The 11,692-nt window shown below is 41.1% G+C and overlaps 1 protein-coding gene across 1 annotated transcript; it reads right to left on the bottom strand.

Annotated features, from left to right (window-relative positions):
- Positions 1 to 35: 35 nt before the first annotated feature.
- On the bottom strand, positions 36 to 10,892 carry kif15 (kinesin family member 15). The gene is made up of 35 exons (XM_069152233.1): positions 10,828 to 10,892; positions 10,502 to 10,532; positions 10,128 to 10,314; positions 9,539 to 9,615; positions 9,395 to 9,432; positions 9,194 to 9,291; positions 8,919 to 9,098; positions 8,620 to 8,829; positions 8,392 to 8,517; positions 8,139 to 8,261; positions 7,888 to 8,029; positions 7,665 to 7,756; positions 7,355 to 7,564; positions 6,921 to 7,086; positions 6,683 to 6,824; positions 5,623 to 5,764; positions 5,330 to 5,497; positions 5,110 to 5,238; positions 4,871 to 4,976; positions 4,597 to 4,762; positions 4,357 to 4,507; positions 4,164 to 4,249; positions 3,964 to 4,042; positions 3,771 to 3,857; positions 3,583 to 3,687; positions 3,305 to 3,427; positions 3,006 to 3,152; positions 2,799 to 2,888; positions 2,489 to 2,653; positions 1,588 to 1,691; positions 1,432 to 1,498; positions 1,309 to 1,346; positions 1,055 to 1,187; positions 718 to 849; positions 36 to 621 (listed from the first exon to the last, which is right to left on the bottom strand). The coding sequence occupies exons 1-35, from the start codon at positions 10,859 to 10,861 to the stop codon at positions 568 to 570; spliced, it is 4,128 nt and encodes a 1,375-aa protein (XP_069008334.1). The 5' UTR covers positions 10,862 to 10,892; the 3' UTR covers positions 36 to 567.
- Positions 10,893 to 11,692: the final 800 nt, after the last annotated feature.

Below are 11,692 nucleotides of genomic sequence, written 5' to 3'. Positions count from 1 at the left end.
TGCAACTCAATAAGAATTGAGACAATCAGCCTTAGTAGAGGTAGAAACAAATAACCATTTAATTACAGTACAAAAAAAAGAGGTCATTACAACAGGAAAGGCATAGGCTATATACTTCGGTTTGACGGTTAAAACGCAAAGTAATCAATCACATCATCTGATATAAGCACCTAAAATCATGAACACACAAATGTCCAGCCTGAGAACAATAAGACTGGATGTCGTAGGTGTTCATCCAAACCAACCAATGAGACCGAGAAAAGATGGCACTGCATTAATTGAAGTTTTGTCACAGTTGGTGTGCTTGCTGCTGCCTGAGCACGTAAGATGTAAAGGTACAGTGTGCTTCCAACAAAACTTTGTAAGAAGAGTAAAGATATTAACACATTACTAAAATATGTCTACACATTCAACAACTGGAAGAATAAAATCACAAAGTATTTGTACTTGAGACCATAAAAAGTTTAAAAAAAAATATACTTTTTTTTTTTTTTAAACCTTGTTACTGGGAAAGATGTTCTCTGTTTACCCCAACAAACCGAGGGTTTACATCATCTCCAGCGGAGGTCAGTCAACGTTGTCTCGCATTAAGCTCATTTGTGTTCGGAGCTTTTCATTTTCCTTGAAAATGAAAGAAATGAACAAGTTTGATTGGTTAACAGCATTCACGTGGCTAAACAAAGAGCCTGCTTTAATTATGGAGGGGATGTCAGTTACCTCATGAAGTTTGGTGTTGTCCTTTTTCAGCTCAACCAGATATTCAATCTTCTGTTTGTGGTTCTTGTGTCCCACAAGTTTTCCATTCTCCTCGGACAGCTTCACGTTCTGCTTACGGAGAACCTCATTCTCCTGCAAGAGAGAAAACGCAGTATATTTCTTAAGTCAGCTAATCAGTACCTGTTAGTTGTTGTGCATGTGTCCTCATTCCTGACTCCAGGAGCAAAACATGACACAATTCAGCTTTAATTGTTTGAAGGATTCTTTTGTTTACACATGGAAACTTAATTGACCAAAGATTCTCTTGGTAACAACTGTACTCAACTCTAACACTCACCAGGAGGAGTTTCTCCTCATCCTGTATCCTGTGGCTCAACTCTCTCAACTCTAGACAGCGGTTCTTCAGCTCAGTGGTCAGCTCTTGAACGCAGGTCTGAGACTGAGCCAACATGGACTCCTGTGCCTGCAGTCTAATCCACAGAGGGGAGAAGAAAAAAAAACACAGAGCTGCTTGTCAGACGTCAATCATCAATGAAAGTGTGAAACAACACGCAATTACATACACAAAAAACCCTCCATGAAGGTGCTGACCTTTTCTGAGTATCAGACAGCTTCTGTATTGTTTGGCTCTGTAAAAATGAACAGAGAAACACCTCAAACAAATTATTCATTCAAGAGGAAGAAACAAAAACCAGCAGAGAAACAGATACAGACCTTCTCTGCTCTCTCCACCTGCAGCTCCTGAAGCATGGACTGCTTTACAGCTTCACTGAACTCCTCACTGAAATCATTAAATAGCATTATTCATTTGACTCATTCCATAAATCACTGATGGCCTGACAGCAAAATAACTGCATGAAGAAACTCAACCTGTTGTTATTTCCCGTCTGTGTAAGCTGGTTTTGCTTGGTGTAAAACGTGTCAAGCAAAGCCTGGATCTCCATTCGAACCATCTCTTTCTCATTCAGCTGCGTCTGAGGACAAATAATACACAATATGAATGTTGATGGACTTTAAAGTCATTTAAGATGTTAAGACAGGTAAAGCTTGTGTAATTGTGTTCGAGACGGCTCCTGTTGCGCATGAAAAGGAGCACAATCCTGTGATGTGCGCGGAGCAGGGGTAAGAAAAAGCTCCTGTGAGTGAGTCTTCCAAGTTTCATCTGTTCATCAACATCAGCACTTGAATTACACTGGTTTTTGTGACCAGGTTCATTTTGGGGAACAGAAAGAAGTCACAGGGAGTGAAATGCACAGACCTGGTGTCACTCCTGACCCGATGCACCTTCTGGGGCTGCGATCTCGACATTCTGCTCCTCTGAGAATGCAAATGTCACTAAAAACACTTCACCTGGCTAATCGCTTTGTTGCCGAAGTCTTTCTAAAGTTTTTCAAGGATCTCTGTTGCAGACTTCTTGAGTTTGAAACTAAATGTTATATCTTTTCTCTGCTCGTGTCCACTGAGAAATCGTAGATCCCCCCCCCTCCCCCCCCGGGTACCATTGGTCACAAAAACGTGTCTAAGTCAGGTGCTGATGTTGATCAAGCAACAAAACTTGGACTATTTACTCCCGAAGGTTATAGCTCCCCCACGCTCAATGCATGTCACGGTAAGGCACTCTGTGTGCAACAGGAGATACTCTGAACTTTTTGATTACCTCTCACATTTGAAAAAAATGACAATATCAGAAACAGTTGAATACGGTGATTTAAATTCAAAAATTTGTTGTTGAATTATACAAGTTCATTTAACTTTTATCACAAAAATATACCTTGAGCCTTTGGATTTCGTCATTCTTGGCAGCCCTCTCAGCGTTCAGCTCTACTAAAAGAATCTCCATGGTAATCATGGAGGAGCGTCTGTTCTCCAGCTCCCGCTCCTGGCTCTCCAGCACCTGGCTCAGGTCCCTGTTAAAGCTTCCTGGAGTAGAGGGTGTCTTAAACAGATAAATTAAAAATAGATGAACACATGCTGCATTTATTAGTGCAAATTAAAACATAATAAATATTGTAAAGTAAGTCAAGCACACTCCATTTGTGAAGGCATAATTAAAGAATAATTAAACAGGAAACAGATTTTACCCAAGATGACTTCGGTGTGACTGTCGGCTCAACGAGGGGTTTGATGACATTTCTGACAGTTTTCTCAACAGCTTCTTGCTGTCGTTGCATCTGGTAGAAAAAGAGAGTTTCGGAAATTAGTAACACTGATAAGATACTATCCTTTTGGGTCTTTTTACATTCGTGAATATTTGTTTACATTGTGATGAGACATTAAATAATCATGACCTTCTGCTGTAGACTCTGTATCGTGGCCTCCTTCAGGGCTGTTTGCTCTTGTGATGCTCGGAGGAGGCAATTCTGCTCATCAAAGACCTTAGTGAGTCTCCCAACCTCCTCAGTGGCGTACGCAATCTCCTCCTGCAGCACCTCAACCTAAGGACACACACATTATATAAAATATAATGCATTTTTATCATTTAACCATATTGACTGCTACCTAAAAAACAAAAGGGTCATAACGTTCATTATGCGCCAATAAATCTACAAAACTACACACAAAGATGTATTCGTAAACATTACATTACCTCTATCTTGTTGGATAACACCGCCTTGTCTCGAGATTCTTTCAGGTCACAGATTTCTGCCTGCATTTTACAGTTCTGCTTTCTGATATCGTCCCTTTCAAGGCAGGCAGCGTTGTACTTGGCCTGGAAGAACAATAACATCGTCATTCAAAACACACTCAGACTAACTCAAACATTAAACCCGTCCACAGTGATTTGGTAATGTAATGGAGAGGGTAAGTGCAGCAGACAGTGAAGTTATGTAAGACAGATAATGGCTATAACATGAGGAAGGGTACCGTGATGTCTTTAATATCTCCAGACAGGTGGCTCATGGTCTGGTCCTTCTGGCTCAGTTCGCTGCGGAGCTCTCTGGTTTGGTTGATCAGATCTAAAACAACATCCTGTCAAACAACACACGAGAAATTCAGAAGGGCAGCAGACAGACTGAAACTATATTTAAAGAAGATTGTTCACTCAGGCTTACTTTGTCCTGGTCGATCTTCTGTTCAGAGCTTTTAATCCTCTCATTGGCAGAGATTACGTTTTGCTCAAAATGGACAAGTTTGGACACCTTCAAAATAAAAATAAGACAACCAGGTTCAAAAACTGAGCATGCAGTACATTACTGTCCAAGTATTAAAAATCTGCAGACGTGCACAGAGTTTCTGAGGACTGACCTGTTGTTGATTTTGTACTGTCAAGTCTGAGACTTGTTTCCTGAGCTGTGTGTTCTGCTCCACAGTTTCAATGAGTTCTCTGGAGGAATATACCAGCGTCACTCATGTTAATATGCAAGTGTTTTTAAAAACTGAAATTTTGTTGTTTGCATATCCTAAAAACCCAAAGAGTTTCCACTGTGACACTGTGCAAAACTCACTTTGATGCAATTTCTTTGTTTTCTGTTAACTGGGAGATCAGCATGCTCGTGTGTTCCTGCTCAGTTTTCAGAGAATTATTCAGCTCCTGCAGCAAAAGACGACAAAATCAGAAGAATAGAAAATAAGGACATTTAAGCCATAAAAGGCAACATTTCAAGACAGATCTGGCAGTGTCCTTATGAGATGACTAACCATGACCTCTGCCTTCAGTTCATCCATCTCCTGCTGCCTCTCATGCAGCTGCTGCTTTGCCTGATCAGCCTCAAACTTGGCCTCAGCTTGAAGCTGGTCAAACAAATCCTGCAGTGTCCGATGCTGCTCCAGAAGCTGCTCCCACTCCAGTCTGCAATGAATACATTGTGACTGTGAGCACACGAAGACATTAGACCAAGAAAACCGTACCACCCACTATGTATTAAGACTCCTGCGCACTGGACTTTGTTGAGTTGGAGCTGTGTGCTGATCAGACTGCTGGACAGCTGACTCGTCTCTCTGTGCTGCTCGCTCTGATCGTCTCTCAGCTCCTTCTTCACGGAGGCCAGCTCCTTATCGGACGACTGTAGCACCAAGCGTAGATCACGGATCTCAGTCCTTAGCACTGAAAGGACAGGAAAAGACCTTGATGCTCTTCTCCATCGCTGGTTGAAGTTAAAGCAGAATCTGACAGAAGACTGAAAACCTGAGAGGAGAAACATCAGGGTCTAACCTTCGGCAGCTTGCTGTTCAGACTGAAGGGTCTGTTGCAGGTTGTTAATAGTTTCTTGCAGTGTGAGCTGATCTTTGTTCCTGTTAGTTCTTTCACTAGAAAGTTGCTGTATCAAGTGTAAACAATTAGAAAAAACAAGACATAAATAAATCACATTATGTTTTTTATTATGTTCGAACAAAATTTATTTATCTTAACGTAACATTCAATTTCAGTCAGAGTAAATGAGGAATTTCTACCTCATCTTTGCGGTCAGACTCTTGTGACATCACAGCAATCTGCTCCTCAAGTTTTGCAATTTGCTGCAACAACTTGCTGTTCTTGAGCTCCTCTTCATTTAACTGCGTCTGGACACGACTGCCTTGGTCCTGATGGGAAATTAGATAGAGTGGAAGACAATGAGGGGACTCTACTTGTGGTTTTATCCACATGTCGAAGGGACAATGGACATTTCTTTACCTGCACTTGACGCAGCTCCTCTGTCAAGGCCATCTCAGTCATCTCTGCTGGAGGCTGCTCAGCCCAAATGTCGTCTACATTATTGTCATTCCCATTCAGGTGGTCCGGGCTGGAGAGAGACACGAGGCGGGACCGCAAGTTGTATGTTTTGGAGGGTGTTGTGAGAATCTGGTATAATAAATAGTTCAACAAATAAACTGAGTTATTTCTTTTCTACATAGCAAATACACATGCCAGCACGTAATAGTCGCATTATGTAGTTGAAGTATTCAAGCACTTTAACACAGACTCACCTTTATAGTTTCAACATGAATTCTGTTCAGTTCAGACACCTCCAGTTGTTTACAGGCATTTGTGGCTTCCAAAATGTTTTCCAAATGCCTGTTGGACTTCTCAAGGTATCTTTTGTCAGACTCCAACTGAGACATTTGTTTCCTAGAGCACAAAACACCACATTAAGCTATGCAGAACATTATCTATGAGGCACTGAATGAAAAATGGTGTTTAAAGAACACAGAACTATTACACCTAGCAATTAAAAATACGATCATGTTGTTGAAATAAAAACTGCTTTATCCTGAACCTAGAAATCAGAGCAGTGCTAAATATAAGTACAATAAGTATTAAATAACAAAAACGATCTCCACATAGTTTTACATCTCCTTTCTTTAGCTTCTCTCGAGATCTCTACAGAGAGCAGGCTGTTTTGTGTCTGTCTTTAAGGTGCTCGTCTGATTGGCTGACTTATTTCTGAGTGAGGCCCATTCAGGCCAACCACAGGTTTTCTTTGGTTTTGCAGCTTTTTAGCTCTGCGACGGAACAACTGCTCTGTTTTCTTCCACATATAAGGCTGAACAGTGGGCCGTGCTGAGGGCAGACATATGACATACGAGCGTAAGCTTGTGACATCCCAAACTCACTGAAGTCCAAAAGGTACAATTGCTAAATGCAGGCTGTGCGCATTTCTCAGAGGACTGAGCGTTTTGACACTTTTACAGTATTTGCATGACACCTGGACCTGCTTCAGAATAAAAAAAAGAAATGCAAATCTGTATTTATACAATACAGGACCTTTAACATTCACAAATAGTGGATTAAAAAAGCAAGGGGAGGATGGTAACACCATCTTATGTATGAAACAGAGCGAGATATTATTTTGCCAAATAAACCAGCCCAAGATAGAAAACTAAGATGCTTCTTTTCATCGGATTATATTAAAACAAGTGTAACTCCTGAAATACATCCAGTTGACCTTATTTCACTGTGCAGACACTTATCAACAGAATCTGCTTTAAGGATAACCACTGCTGTCAATTTGGCTTTAGAATACTTTTTCTCAATAAATAATCTTACTTGGTGACTTCTTTGTACTCCTCGAAGGCCTGAAGGGCAGCTGTGAAGTCTGACTGTTTCTGAAGCAGTTTAGCGTTCAGCCTCTCAACTGTAGCTGCTGAGACAGTATCTGTAGCCACGGGGGTTGAAGAGACTGCTGGAGCTGTGGAGCAACATATATTTAAACAATTGTACGTGAATTCTTTTTTTTAATTATTTTGAAAACCTTTTCTCAATTGTCCAATGACAATCATCTTACTCTCTGCGAGTCTTTCTGCCTCCGTAGCTTTCTGAAAGGCTTCTTCCAACTCGACTGCAACCTCTTCAGCTTTCACCACTGATTCGAGAGAACGTAGTTGAAGGTTCTCCTCCCTGAGGCTGTAATTCTCTGCTGCATATCGAGCCACCTTTGGATGATGTTCAACCTTAAAGGGAAGAAAGTGTGTACGAGAAAAAAGGGGGTGAACAGCCCATCGTAGAGTTTTAAACCATGAACTAGTGCCGATTTAATCCTATTCTGCTCTTAGTTTAAGTACCTTGGATTAATCCCTCTTGGGTGTTAGAGGAGAGAACAAATAAAATAATTGGAGTTTCTCCCAGCAACCTTAAAAGGCTAAAAAATGTTCTGGCATCTGAGCGATAGGACAGCAGTCATTGGGTTAGACAGTGTTCAAGGGGTTTGACATTTTTTACCTGATCTCTCAAGATCTTAATCTCTTCTTTCAGCTGGTCAGTCAAAGCCTGAGACTCCTCGTCAGACAGTAAACTTTGTCCTGCCTTCAGTTTTTTCTCAAGGCGAGAGATGTGGTCTTCTCGAAACCTGACAATCATTCGGCTGGAATGGATAAACTTGTCTTTTTGTGTCCAGGCCTCCTCGAGCCGAGCCACCTTCTTTAGTAACATCTGAGTGTAGTCAAATGTAACTGTAAGTTTCCTTGCACCAACATTATTTTGCCACAACAGAATAATTCCCCAAAATAAAAATTTTAAAAATCGCCCTTACCGTCTTCTCCTCGTCTTGCTTCCTCCACAGACGCACAGCAGCCATAAACTTTGCTTTATATGAAACGTCATGTTGGATCTCAGCGGATGGGCCTAGTAAGAAAAAATAAAACTCATGACCTGGCACTCTTCTGGACTCTATCATAGGTTTGTAAGTTTAAACATGTGAGAAAGGTTTAAACAGGATGCTACTTGGGTCGAGGTTAACATATGTATATTGTTACCCATGGGGAGTTCAGGTCCTCCTGGTGCTACATCTCTCACAAAGCCCTCTCCCTGAGAGGCCTGTGCAAGCTGCTCTTTCAGCTTCTTCACCTCAGCTTGTAACTGCCTCACATTTCCCTGTGTGTCTTCATTGATGACAGCCTGGCAAAACAGAACAATTACACCAGGATGAAACAATGACGAGAACTATTTGAAATTCACTAGAATCTTGTTAAATCTGGTCTCCTTTAATAGAGTATACAGCACATACCTTATTTTTGATCAACTTTGCTCTCTGGGCAAACTGCAGGGTGGACAATGTTTCTCCAAAGCACTTTGAGCCGGGGTGTACATTGGCTATGATGTAAGTCTTTGCATTTCCTCCAAGAGAGTCCTATAAGAGCAACACCAAAAGCACGGTTAAAGTGCATGCCACGGTCTCTAAATATACTGCACATACAATGCCATCATTTTCCATGAGGGTTAACAGCAGCAACATGTATTTTGCATCTGCACTGATTTACCCTGAGCAAGAAAGTGAGCTTTGAATCCCTGTAGCAGATGTGGCGGGTCTTCCCATTGGACATGTCCACCAGTGCCATGATCACCTGTCCAAGGCACATGAGGGAGCGATTGATACTGCTGGCCTCCTGAAAGAAAGAAAAAACAGTGCAGACAGCAGCTATTACAAACAAGAAGAACATGACTAACGTGGCACCGCAGAGTGAGACCATTTGGGAACAAAGCTTTACCTTGAGTCTCGAGCCTTCTGTGTGTGTGTCTTTCTGCCTCTCAGATCCCGCCAGATCAACCAGGTTCAGCTGAGACGTTCGGATGTTCACCACTTCATTAACGGACTCTTTGGACTCCAGAGTCATAGTGAACACTGCGTGGGATCTTGACGACTCACGGTTCATGGACGTGGAGGCCACGCGTCGATTGCGCCAGCCCATAGACAGCACCTGGGTGGTTTCAATGCTCAGAAATGAGTGTTACCAAATATTATAATTGCAATGACTTTCCATGAGTGGCAGCAAAGTAGAAAATATACCTGGTAGGCTTCAGCAGCTGAGTTCACAAACTTCTCCACAGCTCCCTCAACAAACACCCCTTTCTTGATGTTCTCCCTGAGAAACAGGCTGGCTGAGGCTGTGTCCAGGAGGTCGTAAATTTGTTCATTGTATATCTCAATAAATGAACATTTGCAAAGGAAACTTTTGGATTGGCCAGACTTTTGGGAAAAAGAAGAAGCACCAAATTCATTAGAAAACAAACATGAAATGTTGGTTTAAAACACCTTTGTGGTGATGATATGTTACAGTTCACCTTCTCTGCTTCTCTGTTGATGAGAAAAAACAGGTATTCAAAACTGCGAGGAATAACCCCCCTCAGTTCATCTGTAAAGTTATCCAACTCAGATGGTCCTGGAGTGAGACAGAAAAAAAAAAAGTATCAGCTAGGCCATACCTTTGCTTAATCTTAAAGAATGTGTAGTAAACACTGTTTGTAATAATATGCAATTCTCACCAAGCATGGTGAAAGTTTTTCCTGAGCCTGTTTGTCCACTGCAGAAGCAAGAGAGGAATCCATGAGGAACTGATTGAGAGCGGTTGTGCCATAGATCTTTTTCTTTAAGTTATATTGGATATAAACAACATATAGACCACTTACTAGGCAAATATAGTACCGTTGTAACCATTCATGCAAGACTCAACAATATTCTTGGCCACACTGGAGAACACAGAGTCCTGTTGAAAATGAGAGATTAAGATCAAACACGGACTACAATTCACTTTTTTTTTTTGTCGTCATAGAGGCTCTCGGCACATCTGGCATCACACCTGGGTGATGGACTAAAGGTGGTCAGCTAAAAGTGCAGCTGTAAATGCACCCAGGAGGCCTTCAGATCCAATCTGCTCAGACCATCATTCGGAGAAGGTCTGAGGCGCATGATATGACCACTTTCTTTTAGCAGTGTGAACACTAATGCGTCCTGTCGTACGTTAAAGGTCTACCTAATCACCTGATGTCCACTGAATAACAATAAGAACTGGGCCGAGTTCCTATCTGACCCATTACAGCAGGTTTGTTAATTTTGGATGTTTTTGTTTTTTTTTAATTATTATTATATTTACACGATGTAAGTGACCATTTGCATATCGAGCAGGGAAGTTGGCCACTTGTGGGCATTTATTTACTTAATGTAGTTTTCCCCATTCTTATTGATATGTTTATAATACAATGTCCATGTGTCCCAAACCTGAGATGTGTCCATATCAGCAACATGATCATAGGTGAAGGTCCGTGGCTCTGGTTTTGAGAGCAGACGGATGGTGTTGTGTGAGGTGACCGTGAGACACAGATTCTGATCTCCATCTGTGGTCAGGCCTGCGCCATGGGTCAGGGGTCGCACTCGGACAAACACTTTGATGGAGTCGCTGTCGCTGCTGTAACCACAGAAAAAAAAGGAGGGGGAAAAAAAAAAAAAAACACATAAAACATCAAGAAAAGTAGATAAGAGCAGGCTACAACTTCATGGTCTTCTCGGTCTGAACTGACAAACCTCTCAAGAGTAGGAACAAAAAAACAAAATCCATCAAATACTGACAAGAATGTGAAAGAGAAGCAGATTACCTGGCAGCCAGGCGGCTTGAATCACCAGATCCTGTCAACAAAATTATAAAACGGTTACATGTTTGTTCACCTTATATATATATTTTTTTTAAGTAATTCCTCAGAGCTCAAGCTATATTACAACAGCATACTACACCGACTTTAATTTAAAAAAAATAAAATAAAAATGAGTGGCATCAAGCTATTAAAGCAGAGTTTAGGTCAACCTGTGTTTGTTAGTCAGATCTGCTAAAGTACCTAAAAACTGCGGAATGGCCGCATTAACAAGTTTAGCTGACGACCTATACATTTGATGATTAAATTAACCGCTTTGTTTGGTGAGCTACCTTTTCCGCTGGTATTAATGGTTGACAAAGACATAATCGCCGTGCCGTAGTAAAAAAAAAAAAATATTTCTTCAAAGCATGACGGAGTGAGACGAGATAAAAACCACAATGTTTACTTCCTTCGAAATTGGCGGGCAGGCCTGCTTCGACTTTCTTCTTCCGCTTTCTTCTTCTTCTTCTGTGTTTCCGGCAGACCGGACGCTTGCGGCACGTTGCTGCCTCCCATCGGTTTGTAGGTAGATTGCAGTTTGGAAATGATTATATTTACATAATGCAGTTTATGGATGTAATCTTTTTTTTATTACAGTCTATTGGTATGATCCGACCAGCTCAAACTCAAACGCCGTTTTCATAATCCCTGGCTGATTCTTGGTGGTATTCAGCAGGCTCTTTATTTGAATGGTCTTTGTGCCACTTGTCTGAGTCGTCCTGAAGTAACTGAAAACAGCCTAATAAATATTTTTTCAACAAAACTTACAAATTATATATACTGTAAATAATGTATAAATTGTATATATAGATTGATAGATTTCAATGTGGTTTATTAAGTATTGTATGCCTTTAATGTCATTCAAAAGCCACTGTTGTAATGTACAGATTATATTATTCTTACATAAAAACTGTTGGATGCTTTTTGTTGTATCACTGTCTAGGGATTTTTGTTGTTGTTTGTTGAATTGTTATTTTTGCTATTTTGGTAGTATGTGTGGAGTACTCGACGCTCGCCACTAGGGGGCGGCGCAGTTGTCAATTTCGTCATATCCGCTTTTTGAACGTGATTGGTTGCTTAACCAGGAAGCGCGTTTCCTTTGAACGTTTCTGGTGATTTCATTGGTCCGTTTCAAGACTTTTAAATTCCAAACGG

Source organism: Embiotoca jacksoni, unplaced genomic scaffold, assembly GCF_022577435.1.
Source record: "Embiotoca jacksoni isolate LCO1_2020_lvr unplaced genomic scaffold, fEmbJac1.0.p SCAF_18, whole genome shotgun sequence".
Taxonomy (NCBI): domain Eukaryota; kingdom Metazoa; phylum Chordata; class Actinopteri; family Embiotocidae; genus Embiotoca; species Embiotoca jacksoni.
The sequence above is the reverse complement of the archived record's forward strand: the minus strand, read 5'-3'. Positions and strand labels throughout refer to the sequence as shown.

Bases quoted from the DNA above. Each gene is read 5' to 3' on its own strand.
- kif15 (XM_069152233.1), bottom strand. From the start codon at position 10,861: ATGTCTTTGTCAACCATTAATACCAGCGGAAAAG. The intron at 9,616-10,127 runs GTTTGGGACACA...CATTTTCAACAG, and splicing joins CTGATATGGACACATCTCAG to GACTCTGTGTTCTCCAGTGT. The intron at 4,508-4,596 runs GTGCGCAGGAGT...TATTCATTGCAG, and splicing joins CTCCAACTCAACAAAGTCCA to ACTGGAGTGGGAGCAGCTTC.